The 20,488-nt window shown below is 56.4% G+C and overlaps 1 protein-coding gene across 7 annotated transcripts in view; it reads right to left on the bottom strand.

The window, feature by feature from the left end:
* Positions 1-20,357, bottom strand: part of CC2D1A (coiled-coil and C2 domain containing 1A) — a 36,598-nt gene extending 16,241 nt beyond the window's left edge. For 4 of the 7 annotated variants that reach the window (XR_012899734.1, XM_075917184.1, XM_075917186.1 and 1 more), the window contains exons 1-16: positions 20,254-20,357; positions 18,595-18,682; positions 15,256-15,388; positions 14,892-15,001; positions 14,179-14,241; positions 11,163-11,303; positions 9,265-9,538; positions 8,986-9,110; positions 7,814-7,886; positions 7,114-7,209; positions 6,223-6,353; positions 4,824-4,896; positions 3,968-4,107; positions 2,946-3,075; positions 1,325-1,497; positions 32-154 (exon numbers count right to left, since the gene is read on the bottom strand). Coding sequence is in view for 6 of the 7 variants with exons in the window: in XM_075917184.1 (XP_075773299.1) it covers positions 32-154; positions 1,325-1,497; positions 2,946-3,075; positions 3,968-4,107; positions 4,824-4,896; positions 6,223-6,353; positions 7,114-7,209; positions 7,814-7,886; positions 8,986-9,110; positions 9,265-9,538; positions 11,163-11,303; positions 14,179-14,241; positions 14,892-15,001; positions 15,256-15,388; positions 18,595-18,654 (1,845 nt within the window). In the remaining variant the exon portion in view is untranslated. Of the gene's footprint in view, positions 1-31; positions 155-1,324; positions 1,498-2,945; positions 3,076-3,967; positions 4,108-4,823; positions 4,897-6,222; positions 6,354-7,113; positions 7,210-7,813; positions 7,887-8,985; positions 9,111-9,264; positions 9,539-11,162; positions 11,304-14,178; positions 14,242-14,891; positions 15,002-15,255; positions 15,389-18,594; positions 18,683-19,059; positions 19,321-20,253 lie in introns of those variants that run through there. The other 3 variants (XM_075917187.1, XM_075917188.1, XM_075917185.1) reach the window with 2 other exon arrangements.
* Between the last annotated feature and the right edge of the window lie 131 nt (positions 20,358-20,488).

Genomic DNA, 20,488 nt, shown 5'->3' with positions numbered 1-20,488 from the left:
CTTCCCAGCCCACCTCCCCTGAAACTTCTACCTCGTGCTGTTGCTTCATCCGCTTCATGAGCTCCACGTACTGGCTGGCTGCCTCCGGGGGGATGCTGACCCCACGACGCTGCATGAGCACGAAATCCTCCTTGTTTTCGGGGGCTGAGGGCACCTGGAAGAGAAGGGGGGCGTGCGACTGGCCGGCAGTTTCAAGGGAAGAGATTTCCTGCATGAGGACTCGCCCGGGCGCTGTACCGCATCCTCCGTCTTCCTTCGCTGACCCAGCCTGCCAGCCCCCGGAAGGCAGGTAATAGCCCCAGTCGCACTCCGGACACGCTGCTTCCTCTCACATATCCACCGGCAAAGTCCCGCAGTGAGGCAAAGCCAGGGGTACGGCCGGCCGGTCTCTGCCCTGAGCACTGGGCCCAGCGCCCCTCTCAGAGCGCGGAGCAGGAGAAACGCTCATCCCTAAGCTAGCCATTAGGCTATTCTCCCCTACAGACACCGCCTCAGCAGTAGGGATGTAAACGGGGAACCGGTTAACCAGCGCCCGTCCCAGCTGGACCCCCGCACTGTGGGCTGCCCCACTGCGCTGCACTACGGATGGGGGCTAATCCAGCGTCCCCCCAGGTGCAACGCTGCAGGCTGGTTAACTGGTCCAACATATAGTTTAACTGGTTAAAACTCTCAAGGGGATTTTGCATCGCTAGTCGGCACTTGGAAAGTGCGGGGAGTGGGGCTTGCAGGGGTCAGTCCGCAACACAGCTGCGGTTCTACTGAAGTCCGGGAGCTGGTGCATTCCACGCCGCTGGGGTCAGTGAAACGCACGGCTGCGACTGTTCTCCTGGCGGCTCTCCTTAGAGACAGGTTACTGTTGGGCTGTAAGAAGCGACCTGGCCATTTATCTTTCTGCATCGCCAGCACAAGCTTGACCAGGGACAAATGCTACATGTGAAGATCACAGTGCCCAGCACAGAAAGGCGGCCACTTCTGGGGTGGGCTGCGTCAGCTGTCTAACTAGCACACAGCCCAGGTGCACGGCGTGGCAGGAGAGGGAGCGAAAGGTGCCACAGGAAAGGCATTTTGAAGGCGAGAGGCAGAAAGGCACTGCCCAGGGGAGGGATCCCTGGTCCGTTCACTCCCTCTGGGGCACCTGGCACTAGCGTCTGTGCGCAGACAGCACCCTGGGCTGGATGGGCCTTGGGGCTGACCCAGCCTGGACGCTCTGATGTTGGACCTCTGGGCTTTGAAAAGGCCGAGACCCTTTACTGTGTGGCCAGGGCCCAGCGTTGCTCGTGCTGTGGACGGTCTCCAAGTGAATGTCCCCCGGGGGCCACCTTACTTTGGTTATGTCGACAGGAAGCCCGCCCTGGGATGCCTCGATCATGGGGCCCAGGCCCTTGGCCTGGCGCAGGAACAGCTTGGCTCCCTCGATGTCGTTCTTCTGCTTGGCTCGGAGCGCCGCCTGCATCAGCTGTTTCTTCCTGCCCTCCAGGAAAGCCAGCTGCTGTTGGGCTGCCGGGAGGAAGAGGAAGAGGAAGAGGAAGAGGAGGTGGGCGGATGCTGGGACCGCACGCGAAGGGGAGTCCGAACTGGAAAAGGAGGGGGGGTGCAGGTGTATTCAAAATACCAGGCCCACCCCCCCCAGGGCCTAGGGGCTCCACGTGGGCACACGATGCGCGTCAGTAGCACTGCGGTGGGGATCTCTCGCGCCATCGCGGACTTAAGACGCCTTTTGCTCAGGACAGGTGGCTCTGATACAAATGGCACCTGAAAGAGGGGCATCGAATCCCCCTTCATTGGCTAGCGGGTTAAACGTCACATGCAATCCAGGGGTGGGGAACCTAAGGCCCGGAGGCCAGATGCTTGCCTGGATCCGGCCCCCCAGCTTCGGGGACTCGTACTGATGTTCCAGCCTCCCGCGGGGCTGGAGCAGACAAAAATCGACTAATCCAGGCCCCCCCAAGCCTGGGGGTGCGAGGGGAACGCGGGGAGGGTCTTTCTTCTTCTCACTTGGGGGTCACGTCAGTGACGGGTTCTTTGCTTCTCACGTGTGTGCGGCCCCCGACTGATTTTCCTGTGGGTCAGCGGCCCCCGGCCCACAAAGGTTCCCCACTCTAGGTTTAACCGGTTAACTGATGAAGAGGGGGCGTGGGCGGGCGGAGGGGCTGGGCTGGAGTGGCCCCCTCTCCCCCCCGCCCACTGCAGCCGGGTTGGAGCACCCTGCCTGTGGCCGGCGGCAAGTGCCCCACCAGTGAACCCGGAACCGGTAAGCGACAGCCGTTAAGAGTAAGGCTGAGGCTCCCCGGTTAACCTGTTACCCTGTCACGTCCCCTGTGCACTGCCTGGCAGCCTCACGCCAGGGGAGGACGGTGAAAGGGGAAGTCCAGGGACAGGCAAGAGACGAGAGGGAAGGGCTGGCCTGACACAGCAGGAACTAGGCAGCATTGGCTAAGTGAGGGCTAGGAGGCCGGAGGCGAGGAAGAGCTCCTGGGTCTATAAACAGCATGGGAGGATGGGGAGGGCGGGCTGAAAAGCCAGGAGTGGTGGGCAGGGGTGGCCACTCCAGGGCCTGGCTGCGTTGCACGTGGGTGGCCTGCCGGTCAGCAATCGGGAGGTAACGCTCTGCCCCGCTCCGACACCGTCCCTACTGGAACGGCAGCTACAGCGCGTTGCCCCTTGCTACCGGGGACAGGACGTGGGGTGCCAAGTACACGCACGGCTCTTTGGCGAGGCTGCTGAATACCGGCCGGACAGTCCAGTCTGGTGCCGAGCGTTGCCATGTATCGTCCCCCCAAGTCCCCGGCCTGGCCGTACTACGCCCCAGGGAGCGAATCGGGCCAGGCGACCATCCCAGCCAGAGAAGAGGCGCAGGGACTGGCTGTGGCACCCACATCACCACACAACCCGGCACGCCCCACGGCACCGGCAGAACGTTTCGGCGCGCGGGAAGGCACGAGTACCTTTCGTGTTTGCTTTGGTGGATTTACCAGGCCCTGCGGGATTTGCGGCTGCAGGGGTACCTCCGGCAGACGCTCGTTGGACGTGCTGGGAGGCGGCGGCTGGCTTTGGCAGCACGGGGCGGGAGCCAGGCTGGAATTATGCAGCAGAAAAAACACACAAAGGGATTTTTCTTACAGCCGAACGGGATACTCCTGAGCTCGGAGGGGGCGGGGGGGTAAGATGGGAACTGGAAAACCCGGGGAGAGGGAAAGCCCACGTGAGCCAGCGGTATAAAATTCAACCCACACTCGGACCCCCAGGACTTCAAGAGGCCATCACGATCATCTGGGCGGGCCTCCCACACACTGCTGGCCACAGGGCCGCCCCCACCCACTCCTGCAGCAGACCTCTGGCCCCAGGCGGAGTTAGTGAAGTCCTCGAATCATGGTTTAAAGCTTACAGAGAATCCACCTTTCCCACGAACTGAACCCTGCAAGTGACCTGTGTCCCATGCTGCGGAGGAAAACAATAATCACCCCCCCCCCCACGCCCGTCTGCAAATCTAACCCTGGGAAAATGCCTTCCGGACTCAAACCCAGTAAGTCGGGAAGCCTGCGCAGGGCGAGTGTAGAAATCCGGGTCAGTAGTTGCATGCTCGTGGCATGCGCCTGGGCTGCAGAACGCTGCACCAGAACCTCTGCGCAGTGACTCTTGGGCCCCTCCAACCTGGGATCAGTCCCGTGCCAGACGCCCCCGGCCGACCAGTAAGGCCAACTAGCCGAGTGTCCCCGCTTGCCCAGACTAATGACCCGTCCACGCGGGTATCTGACGGGTTCAACACCACATGCTCCAGAGGCTGTGCGTGGGGAGGGACCTTTCCCTGACCTCTGGCCTTTACATTCCCCCCACCCCCGAGAGAAAAAGGGTTCCTAGCACAGGTGAATGAGTCCCGCTCTAGGGACCAGTTAGTCCAGCCCAGCATCGGTTTTAACCGATCCATCGAGTGCCTAGCGGGTCAGCTCCCCGGTCCGCAGAACCTGACCTTCCTCATCGCCTCCGCATCGTCCTCTGCCTCCTCATTCTCTCGGTCGTCCTGATTGGCTAGTTTCATAGCCGTTTCCAGGACTCCCACGATGCTTTGGTCCCCTGCGGACGCCTCCGTGCCATGGATGGGCGGGAAGCCTGCCGGAAAGATGACAAGGCTCGAGAGGGGATCAGACTCCTGCCAAGAGCAGCCGCGGGTCCCACAGCGTGACCGCTCCATCCAGCCCCCCGGCGGGCGCAGCATGAGGGAGCCGAGCTGCTGGGGAGTGGGGGCTGTCTCAGGAGAGGTGCCAATGGCCACAGAAAGGAGACAAAGTCTCTCTCGCGCCTAGGGGGGAACGTGCTTCCAGGGCAGCTCAGGGACACTGGTGGGGAGAGCGGTACCCTCCACAGGATGGTTTGGGATGGCTGCCCCAAACCCCACACTTTGTCTTATGGAGGGGGCCCAGGACGGCACGGGGCATCACCCGGGGGGGCTGGCGTGGGGCAGCAGCAGGGGTCGCCCCCCTCCTGCACTCAGTCTGCCCCACTCCTGCTCTACCGCTTCCCCCAAGCCCCACCCTGGCCCCGAGCGCTCGCTCCGCACTGCCATTGGCTGGGAACCTGGGCCCCACACCTGGGGCAGGGGAGGGGGGACGGGGGTTGTGCCAGGCTCCCCTAGGGACGGCCATGGAGGCGGGGCTGGAGCGGTAGACGCTTGCCCCGTTGCTGCCAGTGCTGGGTGCTGTGAATCAAGAGGTCCCCAGAGCTGCCATTCCAGCGTGAAATTCACACGTGCGGAAGTTTTTAAAGAACCGCGGGCGAGGCGCGTCCTCTACCGCTCTACACGGCGGCGCCGTAGACCCAGAGAATACCTGGTGGGACCGGCAGCTCAGCAAACTCCACGGCTTTCCCTGCTTTGTGCGCGCGGATGGCCTCCTGGTATTGCTGAAAGAGAAATCCAAACGGGCCAGCTCCCAGGCATGCCCCTCGGAGAAAGACCCACATGCCCAATGGCGGGGCGGGGCGGGGTGGGGCCTCGCCCGAGAGCTTACAGTCCAATGTCAGACAAGCGGCGGCAGGTGGATACAGACAGATGGGGGGGGGGGGGGGCGCATGGAACCTGTGGGGCGATCCACCTGCAAGCTGCCAACGGGGGGGGGGGGGGGGTGTTCCATCAACCAATCAGAATGAGACAATCAGTTTGCGCGAGGGATGTAAAATCCTGTTTCATTGGTTAACTGGCTAACCAATTAAAGGGGGTGGGCAGGCAGCGGGGTGCTAGAGTGGCCCCCCCGGCCACAGACAGGTGCTGCACCAGTCTGGCCGGAGCAGCCCTTAGCCACAGCGGGCGCCCCACAAGGCTGGAGAGCCACCTGCCCGGGGCAGCCAGGGAGCTGCTCCAGCCCCCACGGGTTAACCTTAACCAGCAAGCCTCAGTCATTAAGCGTGATTCTAACCAGTTAACCGGTGAATCATTCACACCCCTAGCTTGAACCATTCCCCTGAGTTCAAATCTTACCCCATGGCACCTGTTAGGGGTTTCTCCTTCCATTACTGGCCTGCGTATGGAATGGGAGAAGTGATCCGGCTAACTTCACCACCCACTGGAGTTATGCACACCAACGGCGGACTGGATTCCAATCATGATGGTGTTGTGTGGAGGCTTAAGGATCAGGGGTTTTTAAGCACCCCCTTTCTCTGAGAAGATATCTGAGGTTTTGGCTAAAATGTTTCCCCCAAATTAGACTCCTCGCCTCGGGCCGAAACGGCACAAGGATTTAATGCTCAGCCTAAAAGAAGATACCGAGTAAAATGGATGAACTTTACAAACAAAGATGACCAACACACGGATCTTGCGCCCATCACTGAAATGCAGCTGTCTCTGGGGTGTCACGGAGCAGCTGTTTTAACAGCGCCCAGGAACACTTGGAGCGATGTATAGTGCACCCACATGAAACTGCAGGGGGATTTAGGAAGGCAGCCGGCAGTCATCCAAAATGTACCACACCCCCAGCTTTGGGGGGAAGCACAAAAGATGCTAATGACGCCGAGCCGGAAAGGATCTCACTCAGAGGCACGGAGCTCCTGGACACGGAGGTCGGCACCAGAAGACAACCACCAATCGAATGCCCAGCAGCACTGCCCCCTAGAGAATGCTATCCTGCCGTCCAGCGCTAATTCAGAAGCGTTTCTGCCGGGGGCGAGGCAGCCAGGACCCACTCTGAGCCGTACGGTTAGGCGGGGGTTCCAGGACTTGCACGGTTTCCTCACCTTCACAATGCGCTCGTGCATTCTTGCCTTCCGGTCGTCTCCTTTGCTCTTGGCCTGAGCGGAGGCTGTTTTATACCTCTCCATCCTCTGCTGCAGAGCCTCCAGCATGTCGCGAGGGGGGGCAGGGATGTCTGTTTGCGGGGAGGGAAGAAAGGTGCCACGGGTTTATTGGGTGCCAACGTCTCTCTCCTTAACGAAAAGCTGTAACCCTGCTGCTCAGGTGTGGACAGAAGGCAGCTCAGCATTTCATTCCCAACCTGCTTCTAACCACTGCTTAGACTATCCAGCTATTACCCTGGCACTTTCAGCAGTAGGCCTCCAAATCAGTATCATTACCGCACTTTTCACAGATGGGGAAACCGAGGCACGAAGCAGCCCATGACTTGCCCATGGGCACTCAACGGGAGAGCCAGAAATAGGACCCAAGTCTGCTGAGTTCTACCCCAGTGCGCTCTCCACTAGGCGCTACTGCCTCTTCCCTGAGCGCATGCAATAAATAAGAATCAAAATGGTCCCACCCCAACCCTCACACGCCCACCCATCCCCGTGTCAGGAGGAGTTTTCACGTATCCGAACGTGCAGCACAAGCTCCAAAAGGCTCTGGAATGCTTCCCGGCGGCTCTGCGGGTAGCGGCTGAATGGAGTTTGCACAGTAAGGCCATGCTCCGGCTTGCCTCCTCCTCCCCCCTCCTATTTACTGTCTGGGCAGGTTTCACCTTTCACTACAGAGGGGAGTTGCTGTGCTTAGGAGCCCAAGCAAGGCCGGCGAGATACGCCCCAGCTCCCAAAGAGGCAGTAAAGCACCCGGCTCTGTCTGCACGGCACAAGGAGCCATCTCCTGTCGTGCCGGGGGGTGGCCCCGATACCCACGCGCCACTCTGGGGCTCAGACCTGCAACGGAGGCTGGGGATTTTGCGAGAGGCGTCACTGGCGACACAGCGGATTGTTGCTGCGGGCGTGGGGACGGCAGCTCCTTGGGCAGCTGATCTGTGAAAAGAAGCTGGTAAGTGACACGCAGAAAGTGAAAAATAATAATAATAAAAAACCCCAATCAACCCAGATGGACAGAAAGTAGATCGGTTACTGGCCCCGCCAAGCACCGCCCAGATGGCGCACTGCAACCCGGACACTTCCTCTTTCGCTGGCACCTCCTTCCGCCCAGCCCCATTTGACACACACAGGGCGGCAGAGTCCCCTTCCAAAGGCCACACAGTGCGTAAGCGACACAACTGGGACTAGAACCCATGAGTGTCAACTTCCAGGCCCTCTCCGATCACGGGATGCCAACAAGGGCTAGTCTACCCTGGAAAGGCTTGGCTGATACAGCTGTCCTGGCACCGCCCTCGAGGGCGGCTTTCCTGGCATCAGGGAATCTTTGACCCAAGCCACCTCCCCGAATGACACCGTAAGGACTCGGACCAGTCAGCTCCTGGCCAGTATAGCTATGCAGGCCTGCCTTGGCAAAGACAGATCGCGAGTGCCGTGTTAGCACTTCTCGCGCATGCCGGTTCCTCCTGACACCAATGAAGTGGTGGGACGCGCTCCAGAAAGCGGATGCAGCTGTTCGGCAACGCCGAGAGTCAATTCTCACCTGGATGAGGGGGCAGGCGGCCCAGATCCACGGTTTCACCTTTCCCCATGGCTTCTAGAATGGGATCAAAGCTCTGGAAGGCACGAGACAGGGAGAACAGTACTTTAAATCTCGGTCTTCAACGGCTCGCCACTTTACAGCCACGCAGACCAGGTCGGATAGCCCATGTGAGGCAGGGACGTAAGAGGGTAGCCATTAAGCATGAGCTTATCGGTTACCCAAACGGTCACACGAGGCTCCAAGTCCAGCTCCCGGGGAGCCAGCATCTGCCCCACACTGCTGCCTCTGTATCAGACACAGCAGCGCGTGGCAGCAGGCGGGAACTGGTACGCGCGGGGAGCCGGCTCCCATCACACATTGGCTCCTGGGGAGTCGACTGCCGCTCCGTGATGCTGCAGCTGTATCAGAGGCAGCAGCGTGGGGCAGCTGCCGGTGCGTGCCAGAAACAGGTGTAAAAGCGGCTCCCGGTGTGCACTGGTTCCCGTGCTGCAGGTGTGTGTAACTGCTGAAAACATTTCAGTGGTTACACAATTAGCCAATTACCCGCATTTTAACATCCTCAGTGTGAAGTGGGATTTATCTCCTAATTCACAACTGAGAAAACCAAAGCAGCTTGCCCCCATGATGTCACAGTGAGCAGAAATTAGAACAGAGGAGTCCCGGCTGCCAGTGTTCTGCTCTCACTACTAGGCCCCAGTCTCCCCCAGAATCAGACCTCTGGGCTCCCAGCCTCCTGCTACAGCAAATGAACCATCCTCCCAGTGCAGGCTCAGTGTGGGTTAGGGAAGATGCTCCAAAGGTGGCAGATAGATAGGAGCAGATAAATGTATTTTCTTCAGCCACATCCGGGCCGGTATGTAGGCATGACCCTCACCCCTGCATTAACGGCAGTTTTCAAGGTCTTTTTCCCCCCCGCAGGCCACAGTTTGGTTTTAATTCCCCGTACAAAGCTGATCAGCTGAACTGAAGGAAAAGCCTGTCCCAGAGTAAGACAAGCCGAGGTGCAAGAGAGTCCCAAACCTGCTGCAGCACCAGTGGATGTGCGTTACCACCAGCCTCCTAAGCACAAACCGGTCAACTTCTTGTCAGCACGCCCTGAAAGGGCCACCTCTGGGACTAGACCAGGGGCGCGCCAGGCTGCCAGAAGAGCGCTGTGGCTGGCAGGCACCTACCTTCGCGATGCGGTAGTATTTCGTGGCCAACTCAACGCTGCCTTCCTGTTTAGCCTGCAGCGCGGCTAGCTTGTACGCCCGCTGCCTGTCCTGGAGGAGCGCCTGTGGGCTGGAGTTTTCAGGACCTGACGGGAGACAGAGAAAAAAGTCCCTGCGCTTTGTGTCTGTTTCAGAGTCACCCCCGGCCAGACCAGGGGAACATCATGGTCCTAGATCAGTAGGTATTTATCAACTCCATCATTTGCAATGAGGGAGAATGAACAGGCCCCCCAGTCGTACCTGATCGCGCCAAAGGGGCAGGTTTTCCCTCTGGCGTCCCCGGGGGTCTGATGGGCAAGGCCAGGGCTGGCTTTGGCAGAACAGGAGGCGGTGGCTTGACAGACGCTGCAGAGGGGGCCTGTGGAGGTGCTGCGGTGGGTGGCTGTGGCAGAGGATGGCTGGATAAACTCGGCAGGGGGGAGTTCCCGCCCTTTCCCAGTGCGACTGCGGGAGGGATTTCTTCCTCGTCAATCTTTTTGCCCTTCCTCACAGAGGTCAGCATGTTTTCTAAAGTCTTGGAAACAAACAGCAATGGAGAACTAGCTGTGTGCGGACAGACTCTCGTGCCTGGTTTCGGCCAACAGCTATAGGAGCAGGCACTTAAAAACTAGCCATTGCTTCTGCGAGAAACCCAACAAGGACACTGGATGCCAGGAGGGATGTAAGAGGTTACCCGGTAAGCAGGTGGCTTACCCGCCAGCTTACAAGGTAACCGGTTAACCAGCCCAACCAGTTAGGCCCATGGTGCAGTGGGTTAGAGCAGCCTCCCGCCTGCAGTAGTTAACCAGTGAAACATTTTAACAGGTTAACTACTTTTGTGCGTTTTTACATCCTAGAGGCCAGCACCTTAGTCCTAAACCAGCCCAGAAACTGCAGCCTAATTAGACCCACAGCCTGTCATCAGCTAAGGAGCCGTTCCTCAGGCAAGCAGCAAGCGCCACATTTTTCCTGACTAGAAAGCAGCCGCCTCTCAGATCACTGTGGTGCCATCCAGCCTCTGGGACCAAAAGCGCCCCCGCCACATGCGCTCTATAGAGAAATTGCATCACACACACGCAGCGCTCTGTGGCAGGAAGCAGCCCCGCGGGGAAGGGCCGCATATCACGGTCACAGCACATCCCGGTTCAGACCTGAAGACTCCACACCCAAATGAAGATGCAGAATGAACCTGGCCGGGAGGCTGGGATGGGTACTCTGACTTACAAAAAGCACTAGGGGAACTTTAATGACCCTGGTGCAGTGTCACATAACACACCATCAACCTGTGGAACTCCCTGCCAGAGGAGGCTGTGACGGCCAAGACTATAACGAGGTTCAAAGAAAGAGTTAGATAAGTTCATAGAGGATAACTCCCATCGATGGCTGTTAGCCAGGATGGGCAGGGACAGTGTCCCTTGTCTCTGTTTATCAGAAGCTAGGAATAAACAACAGGGGAGGGATCATTTGATGATTCCCTGTTCTGTTCATCCACTCTGGGGCACCTGGCATTGGCCACTGTCAGAAGACCGGACACTGGGCTAGATGGACCTTTGGGCTGACCCAGTCTGGCCTCTCTCATGAGTGAGCGATATCTCCATTTTACATCTAATTGGAAAGCCAACACCTGCAGCAGTACAGGTGCCAGTAGGACCATGCTGGGGCCTTTGGGTTCGATACGGTCTCTGAGGACACAGCGATAGTGATAAATATGAAGACATCTAGACGGTGCTTGGTCCTGCCGTGAGGGCAGGGACTGGACTCGATGACCTCGCGAGGTCCCTTCCAGTTCTAGGATTCTATCTACGATCAGAGCCCCACACCCTGCAATACACCGACTGCCGAGGAGTTATCAGCTATTGTAATATCCATAGTGAGACACCCAAATAAAAATGGCCTGATTTTCAGAAGGGCTCAGGACACATAGGGTCCCCCAAAGGCACTAGGAGCAAAAGGGGGGGAAAATAACCCCCCTATGTGGGTGCCTAACTATGGATTAAGTGTCATGCTTTGAAGTCTGGCAGTGCTGACCATGCTCAGCTGCACGCTGAAGATCAAATCGTTTTTGAAACATCTGCTCGGTTTCGTTCTTAAAGCATCGACAAGCTGGTTACCCAGACGTTAGCCCGGTCCCGCTCCCGCTGGTGTTCTTGTAGGCTCACCTGGAGGCCCCGTTCGTATCTGCGCATCTTGGAGCTATCGCCAGCTTGCTTCGCGTTGGCGATGGCAGCTCTGTACATTTCCTGCCTCTCCACCAGAGTGGACTCCACGCCGCCGGAGTCCGCTGGCGTTGTGTCCGCCTGCTAGAGCCCAGGGAAGAGGAGGAAAAAGCGTGGTCAGTGAATCCAAACCACCGGCCTGCTAGCCCAGCCACGTCCACACGTCCAAAGAGAGGCCTGTATTCCGCTCAGCTCAGGGCAGTCCAACTGGGCCGAGGGGTTTCACTTCCTGGTTTTTACGTGCGCTAGAACGATTCTCCGGGACAACCTGGGTCTAGAGCAGCGGTTTTCTATGGCTCGGGACCCAGCACCGTGTCGTGGAACGTCAGGCTGCGCTCGTTGCTGCAGGTGGAACTAAGGCTCCGTAGACTGCGCTGCGCCCCAGAAGCAGCCGGCAATAGGGGAAAGGATTCTGAGCACTGCCCCCGCCCCTAGCACTAGCTCCGCACTCCCATTGGCTGGGAACCTGCTGCCAGCTGCTTCTGGGGGCAGCCTGGTCTGCAGGGCCAGGACAGGCAGGAAGCTGCCTTAGCCCCCTGCCGCAGTGCTGAGCCGGAGCCTCTCAAGGTAAGTCCCTCCTGCCCCAGTGTTGACCTGCCTCCCAGGCCAGGGGTCCTTCCTACACCCCAAAGCTCTCATCCTCGGCCCCACCCCAGAGCCCACATTCTAAACTCAGTCTGTTGGCTCGCAGCATCAACCATTTTCTTCAACTGGGTCATGAGGAAAAAAGTTTGAAAACCGCTGGTCTAGTGTGACCACAACTTAGTACCCGTTCGGACAGCAAGGACTGACGGTGTGCAGCTGGCAAGACAGTAAGTGCCTTAGAAACGTCTGAACGCACAAGGCTCAGGGTTAACTAATCCCAGCCACATACAACAACACGGTGTCTCGTCACAGTAGATTTTCTCTTCCTTTTTTTTTTTTTAAAACCAGAATGGAGCTTCATCTCCCTGAAAGTCTTTCGAAGACACGCACAGGAAAAACAACACGTTATGTGACGGGAACGGGCAAAGAAATACGCGCTCTTCTCAGGATATAGCTGAGCTCAAGCAACGGGTCCTAAGCACTGACGCTGAGGACAATCGCATTCATCCGACACTCAGAAAAGCTTTTGAGAAGGGCCACAGAACAGTGTGGAAATGACACCATCACTAATGAGAGTGAGGAATTAACAGCACTAGCACAAGGCCCTTTCCGCTAGCAGCAATGCCCTAGACTCTGAGGTGTGTGGCCTTTTCCTGTCCTCGTCAGTGGTAATTCTAAACCCCACCGGATTTCAAGACACACCAAAAACACTTGATTTTTTCCCTTAGGGACTTGGCTCCCAAATTCTGAAGAGTGACTTTGTTGAGGGGCACATTTAGGTCCTGATCTTGTGTTTGATGCCACACACCGGACAGGTATTCTCTCTAGTTTTTTATGTCCACATGCAGAATGATTTTTGTTGTGCACGCCAATATGGAAGTGATGTATCACATAACAAAAGTCATTCCGCACACGGACAGTGTGTGGCAGGGGTTGGGCCAAGGGGAACTCCGAGCTGGGGAAGGTACTTGGGGGGCAGGCAATATTCCTATATTTTTCATCCATGGGAGGAATACATTTTGTTCTGTGCACCAAGGCACACGTGGATGTGCACCGCCAGAAGAAACACATGCTGCCGACTGTAGGTGCTGTGAGCGCTCTGCTAATCAGCTGGGCGCATCAGAGTTTCTTCTGAGTGGCTGCACAAGCGCCCAGCTTACAGGGTGTGGGCGGGGGCTCTGGAGTGGGTTTGGGGCTGAAGCTTTGGAGTGCTGGGGGGATGGGGTGAGGGATTCAGAATACTGCAGGGGGCTGTGGCGGAAACAGGATATTGGAGTGCAGAAGGAGGTGCGGGCTCGGGGATGGGCCCAGGGTTGAGGGGTTTGGAGCGCAGGAGGTGGCTGCAGGTTTGGGGAGGGGCTCAGGGTTGGAGGCTGGGATGCAGGCTCTGGACTGGGGGTGCGGGCTTTGGGATGGAGCTGGGGAAGAGCGGTTTAGAGCGCAGGAGGGGGCTCTAGGTTTGGGGAGGTTCAGGGCGGGGCAGAGGCTTGGGCTCACCTGGGCAGCTCCCGGTCAGCAGTGCTAAGACAGGCTGCCCGCCTGTCCTGGGGCACCGTGCTGCGCCCCAGAAGCAGCCACCAGGCCCGTCTCTGGGGTGGGGGAGGGCATGAGGCTCTTCAGCATCTCGCCCACACTGCTCTTACCTGCAGGCACCACCCCCCAGCTCCCGTTGACCAATGGGAGTGCGGAGCCAGTGCTCAGGGCGGGGGCAGCGCCTGGAGCTCCATGGCCCCCCGCCTAGGAGCCCAACCTACTGGCCACTCCCCCACCGGTCATGGCAGAGAGCTGCCCTGGCTGCAGCCGCTCTGTGCTGGGGTTGGAGGAGGGACCCCTCTCCCCCGGCTGCATTGGCTTCGGGATCTCTGCCCGCTGAAGCCCTGAGCCCCTGCGTGCTTCATGGGAAGATGCGCCGCCACCCTGCTCGCATGGAACAGCTGCTGCACCCACACTGCTCTACGGAAGGCAATGTGGCTCCCAGCAGGCCCAGCACATGCCCATACATTGCAACTGCTGAGCGAGCCGATCCCTTCGCTCAAACCAGCCTCCCGGCAGTCGGCCAATGACACCAATTCCAACTGGTGTCTGAAAAACCCCCAAATCCAAGACTGGCCCCTGCCCGAACCTGGCTGTCAGTTTTGTTACTCCGTCTCTTCCCCTGCACTAGCAGGAAGAGGGACTTTGAACTCCCAGGCTATTTCTCTCTCTAATACCCCAGACACTGCAACGCCGAACAGGCTGGTTTGGGCTAGAGGGGGGAGCAGACGTACAGGGCACAGCTACGTAGCAGACGCCATCTCTGTGCTAGGACTATGCTTTCCGCTGGAAACAGGGAGGAGAATGAAAAAGGAAGCAGAATGGCAGGGGACTTTTGCACCTTAGCAGCTGGTACTGGAGGACCCTGGATTTCTTCTGCACCTAGGACTTCATGGAGTTCCGCCTACAAAAACAAAGAAATTTAGTCTCCTAATTTTGTCCAGAGATGCTCAAAATGGAATTCACACTGATGGGAAGTGAAGCCGCAATTTATAAACTAGAGACAAATTAAGGTGCTGGCTAGTAAGGGACAGGCAGTGGAGCAAGAGTTTGAACACGTAACAAGTATCTCCTCCTACGTAGGATGCGACAGGCACTTACATACAATACCTCATCTCTAAGGAAATGGAATAATCTAGGAGTCAAGACGCTAACTCCAGTATCTACAGATTAGTCCTGGGGCGATTCTGCAATTGCTGCATTTGGAGCTATAGTAAAACTGCAGAAGTCCCCCAGGGTGGACAGGTGGGTGGAACAGTGGGATTCCTGCATGAATATCAGTACAATGGATTTGGATCACCATGCAGCCGTGTGCAAAATTCAGTAGAAAGATCCCTGGCCAGTGATACGCCGAAGTATAAAGCTTCTTGGAGAAAACAAATTCTGTTTCTCCAAGAGGACTTGGAGGGAGCAGGCAGATGAACGGATCACAGATCTAGTCGCCTGTTGCTACTCAGGAATGTTACTGTAGAGACATTCCCCATGTACGAGGCATTGTTTAGAAAACAAGCCGTTTGTGCAACTCTCCCAGCCCGTCACTTAATTCCTTCGTACCATCAGATCATCTTCATCTTCCAGATCTTCTTCCTCTTCCCCATCTTCTTCATCCAGGTCCTTCATGCACAGAGCAGCCATTCTCTCAATAGCTTCCATGGGCAAAGGGGCTGAAGAGAAGAGGCGACAAATGCACAGCTCATTTCTCAGCCATTTAAAATCAGAGTTCCATCTAGGGTGCTTGTGGGGGTTGGGGGTGGGTCTTGTTGCTAAGCGAGGCTCTGCCACTTCCCTCTTGCTGTAACCCTGAAATTAAGCTGCTAGGAGTTTACAGTTTGTAATTCTTTTAATCCAGTCCTTCTGGGATGCAGACGTGTCCCAGCGGAGGACATGTATAATGGGCAGGGAGTGGAGGACAACTTACTTTTCCCTTTTGGCTTCTCTTTTGAATCTGGCTGGCCTCCAACGATAGCCAAGAATTCCGCTTCCAGTTCACCATCATCCACCTGATTGTTGTTCCTCATCCCCTCCGGAGAGCAGTCCACTAGCAAACCCATCTGGAGAGGATAAAAGACAAACCACAAGTCAGTGGGCTCCCAACAGGCAACAAGAGGCAGTAGTATGTAGTGCTTAGCTCATGGGACATTGCATAAGGAGCCCTGAATTCTGCTCTCAGCTGATAGAGAAGCGTCATCTGATGGTTAGACCAAGGGATAAGAAAGGGGCAGGTTTTTCCTTCCAGCTTCGGGGTAAGAACAGAAGAGTGACCATACTGGGTCAAACCGTCCAGCCCAGTATCCCATCTTCTGACAGCGGCTGGAGCCAGAAGCTTCAGAGAGAATGAACAGAGCGGAGAAATTATTTAGTGATTCATCCTCTGTTGTCCAGTCCCAGCTTCTAGCAAACGGAGACGTGGGGACATCCAGAGCATGGGTTATATCCCTCTCCATCTTGGCAAACAGCCACTGATGGACCCGTTCTCCATGAACATACGAACGGCCGGACGGGGTCAGACCAAAAGTCCATCTCGCCCAGTGTCCTGTCTGCCCACAGTGGCCAATGCTAGTGGGAGTGAACAGAACAGCATTAGAATAAGCATTGATGGACCTGTCCATGAATGTATCTAGCTCTTTTTAGAACTCTGGTGAAGTTCTGGTCTTCACAACATCCTCTGGCAAGGAGTTCCATAGGTTGATATGCACTGCATAAAGAAAAACTTCCTTTTGCTTGTTTTAAACCTGCTGCCTATTAAACTTTTACCTGTTTTATTTTTCAAACCAGTTAAGCTTTCGGCCTTCCCATTTTTGCCACTCTGTGGCAATGAGCTCCAGAGGCTAACTGTGCATTGTGTGAAGATGTACTACCTTCTGGTCCTTTTAAATACGTTGCCTATTCCATTCATTGGGCGATCCCTGGTTCCTGTATTATGGGGAGTGTGATCTCACGGTTAGAGCACGAGGCCATGAGACAGAACCCTAGGGTTCCATTGCGTGGGCAGGCCACACCACCTCCACGTGCCAATTTGCCCACTGAAAGTAAAGCTACTAGGGTAGCTACTGACACTGCTAAGCATGGCACAGCTTAACATACGTTCCTCATAAGAGAAGAGCTACAAGAGCGCCATCCTATTACTCCCCTCATTCTTTATTACAGCTTTCCCTAACATGCATCTTGCTGTTTGTACGGTGGAGTGCACCTACTGCATTATCTCCTACAGAGATCGCTGCACAGATTTAATTGCAGGTGTGTCCGTGCTTTTATAGGAGTGTTTGGTTTGCTCCTCCCAACATACTCCCTATACCTGTTCATGCATGGAATTTGACCCAATCCCTGCTGGCGGTAGAAGCAAGCATCAGGGAGGAGGGCAGCCTTCAACCGAGACAATGCGGGGCAGGGTAATACAAATCCTATTTGCATGCACCATTATGTAAAAATCCCTGACAGATGGCAAAACTCAACCCTAGACCACCTCCTGGTAGATTACTAAAAGAACGGCTAATGCAAGCAGTGCAAACCTTCAGAAGGCCTGAAAATGGGGAAGCCGCATGTGATCCCCTCATCCTCCGAGCTGAAGCACAGTCAGATAAGTTGTGTGGTAGATCAAGGTTTTATAGCCAGTAACATTGAAAGTCTCACCAATTAACGGATCACACAGTCATTTTATTGAGTGTAGGACTGGAGGGAAGGGGGAGGGTTAATACATTATCTTCACCTAAGTGGATTCTAAAGGCATCATCTGTCTGTCTGCCACAAAGCCCTTCCCGGCACAGGAAGAGAGGGAAGGCTATTGCCATCTGTCACTGGACAGTCTGTCCTCCACAGACTTGCACAACAGCTCGAATTTGTGTGACAATTTGACATTCTTAACATGCTCCTCCAGCAGACAGGTACCTCCATGAATAACTAGGTGAGGTGCCAGACAGCAGAACTAGTTACCGTGATGTGTGTAGGTTCCTACCCAGAAAGTGACAGCCAGCTTGCCAGCCTGTCTACCTTTTCAGCACATAGCTAAGTTCAGTAAAAAGGGGGCAAAAGAAAAATCTACAGAAGCTGAATTACCCACATCCCCTGATACAAGAAACCTGGAATAATACCCAGCTTTAACCGCCACCAACTGGATGTTGCAGGATGCTGGATCCCATTAACGTGGGATGTATGACAAGACATCACATTTTATTCCTCATTAGTCAAGAGGAGCAATCAAATCCCCCCCATTAGACTGGCACATGTGCTTCAAACCGAAGAGTGAGCTTTGAAATGTTAAATGGATTGTCTGACACTTGCAAAACAAATACAAAACCCAAGAGTTAACACCATTCATTTTAAACATCTTAGCAAAATCCTAAATTCTCTTCCTGAAAATAAACCAATTGCCTGACCATGCCAGTCGCTATCAGAAAGGAGACCAGCAGCTCACATAAACCTGCTATGCGAATCTGAAAGTTAAGAAGGAGAAACAACTCAAAATATCACCCTGCCTGTTCGCAGAGACTGAGAAACCTCACACTCTAGCTCATTAGGTAAACACAAATGAAAATTAACACCGGGAATTCTGCATCATGAAGCTAGGATAAAAGACACTGTGCCTTAAGGAAATGCCATAACACCATTTTAAATCCCACACAATAGGGTTTTTTGTTTGTTTGTTTACTTTTAATTCCACATTGTGTGTTAGAGAGACAATGGAAACAGAAGAGTCACTCCTTCTCATCCGGTCCCCCATCTTTGTCCCAAGGGGCTAGGGTGGAGGGGAATGATTGTTTACTTCTATTGTTCCTAGTTTGTCAGTTTTCCTGATTTGATTTCTAAATGACAGCAAATATGATTCCCACCATGGGATGGAGGCAGAAGCCACTTGGGTTACAATCTGGCCAATGTTCCCACTGGCAAACCAGTATGTTTAGCATAAGGCAAGCGGGACAAAAATGTACCCACAATGCAAGAGCAATATTATTAACAAACAACAATTTTTCATCTCTATAGGACTTCTCATCCTAAAGGAGCCCAAACTTTACAAACTGCAGGCCGGAACCTGCGCCTGCTGAAGTCAAAAGTAGCAGGGTTGGGGCCTTTATACACACAAAGGTTACTTCATAGATGGCTTATCTGGGGCAGGACAAGGGGGAGCAGCCATAGGGATTGGGGGGATTCTGACAACAGGACAACAATATTTTTTACACCAAGAACCTCAAAGCAGGTCTGAAGGGAGAGGTGTTTCCTCACACAGACCAGGGAGAAGCAAAAAAGGAAACCCATGACTCACCTGTCTGGCTCTGGCAGCACCACTGCCTGGTGGTGGAGGCGGCCTCCTGTTCTTGTTCATTTCTTTTTTTCTCCCCCCTCAGATGCAACTGAAAGGAGTCAGTGCATTGGGTCAAATGGAGCTGGATGGTTACAGTGGGATCACACAGCCATTGTCTCTGTGTTTCCACATCACCCATCCCTAGCGCACACACACAGGGCAGCTTGGCTAACTAACCTCATTCCGTCTCCCTCACCTAACGCTTTCTTCTTCCCCCCCTTTTCCCCTCATCCTACTCTAAATTCTGCATCCACCCTACATTCCCCCTTGTAAGAACAGCCAGACTGGGTCAGATCAAAGGCCCATCTAGCCCAGTGTCCTGCCTTCTGACAGTGGCCAAGGCCAGGTGCCCCAGAGGGAATAAACAAAGCAGGTAATACCACCCCATACACCTCCAATGCTCCCTCTCCTCCCAAGAGTGCTCACCTGCTAAGAGCTGTCCCACAAATCCCTAACCCAGCACAAACACTTCCCAGATCCTAGCTTCCCTCTCACCCAAGGAGATGCATTGCGTACTATTCTCCTTGCCCTAGAGGTCCCTCTCGCTCCCTATTCTAATGCCTCTCCCCACAGAAACCACACTCTGAAGCGCCACACTGTGGGGCTTACTGTCCCTAAGACTACTCCTCCCATGCCCAGGGCTTCTGCCATGACCACCACCCGGCTTCTCCAACACAGAACCCTCCCAGCTCCCAGCCCCTCCCCCCGGCACCCTGACCCCCCCCAACCCAGAACCCTCCCAACCCCTCCCCCCGGCACCCTGACCCCTCCAACCCAGAACCCTCCCAACCCCTCCCCCCGGCACCCTGACCCCCCCCAACCCAGAACCCTCCCAGCCCCTCCCCCCGGCACCCTGACCCCCCCCAACCCAGAACCCTCCCAGCCCCTCCCCCCGGCACCCTGACCCCCTCCAACCCAGAACCCTCCCAGCCCCTCCCCCCGGCACCCTGACCCCCCCAACCCAGAACCCTCCCAGCCCCTCCCCCCGGCACCCTGACCCCCCCAACCCAGAACCCTCCCAACCCCTCCCCCCGGCACCCTGACCCCCCCAACCCAGAACCCTCCCAGCCCCTCCCCCCGGCACCCTGGCCCCCCCAACCCAGAACCCTCCCAACCCCTCCCCCCGGCACCCTGGCCCCCCCAACCCAGAACCCTCCCAACCCCTCCCCCCGGCACCCTGACCCCCTCCAACCCAGAACCCTCCCAGCCCCTCCCCCCGGCACCCTGACCCCCCCAACCCAGAACCCTCCCAACCCCTCCCCCCGGCACCCTGACCCCCCCAACCCAGAACCCTCCCAGCCCCTCCCCCCGGCACCCTGACCCCCCCAACCCAGAACCCTCCCAGCCCCCAGCCCCTCCCCCCGGCACCCTGACCCCCCCAACCCAGAACCCTCCCAGCCCCTCCCCCCGGCACTCTGACCCCCCCAACCCAGAACCCTCCCAGCCCCTCCCCCCGGCACCCTGCCCCCCCAACCCAGAACCCTCCCAGCCCCTCCCCCCGGCACCCTGCTTCCGCCTTGCTGCCCCTCCCCGAGCCTCGCTATCTCCCCCAGCGCAGGGCTCTCTTGGCGGACACCCTTAGGGGCGGGGGCCCCCCTCCTTGCTAATCCCCCAACTCACTTCCTGCTTTGCCCGGGTAGCTGTCAACAGCGCGCCTTGCTTTACGGCTACCGACACGCCAGTGTCGCAAAACTAGTGTGAGAGACGGACTCCATTTCCCAGAAGACAACGCAGGGAGGCAGCAGAAAGCGCGCATGTGCAATAGTAGAGGGGCGCGCTCTATGGCGGGGCGGGGCGAACAGTCAATTGGACAGCCAGCGCGGGGAAGGGTGGTGTCCGAGTGGGCGTGTCTCCG

The sequence above is a fragment of the Pelodiscus sinensis genome, unplaced genomic scaffold (genome assembly GCF_049634645.1).
Source record: "Pelodiscus sinensis isolate JC-2024 unplaced genomic scaffold, ASM4963464v1 ctg88, whole genome shotgun sequence".
NCBI lineage: Eukaryota > Metazoa > Chordata > Testudines > Trionychidae > Pelodiscus > Pelodiscus sinensis.
Note: the sequence above shows the minus strand (reverse complement) of the source record. Positions and strands in the feature narration are given on the sequence as shown.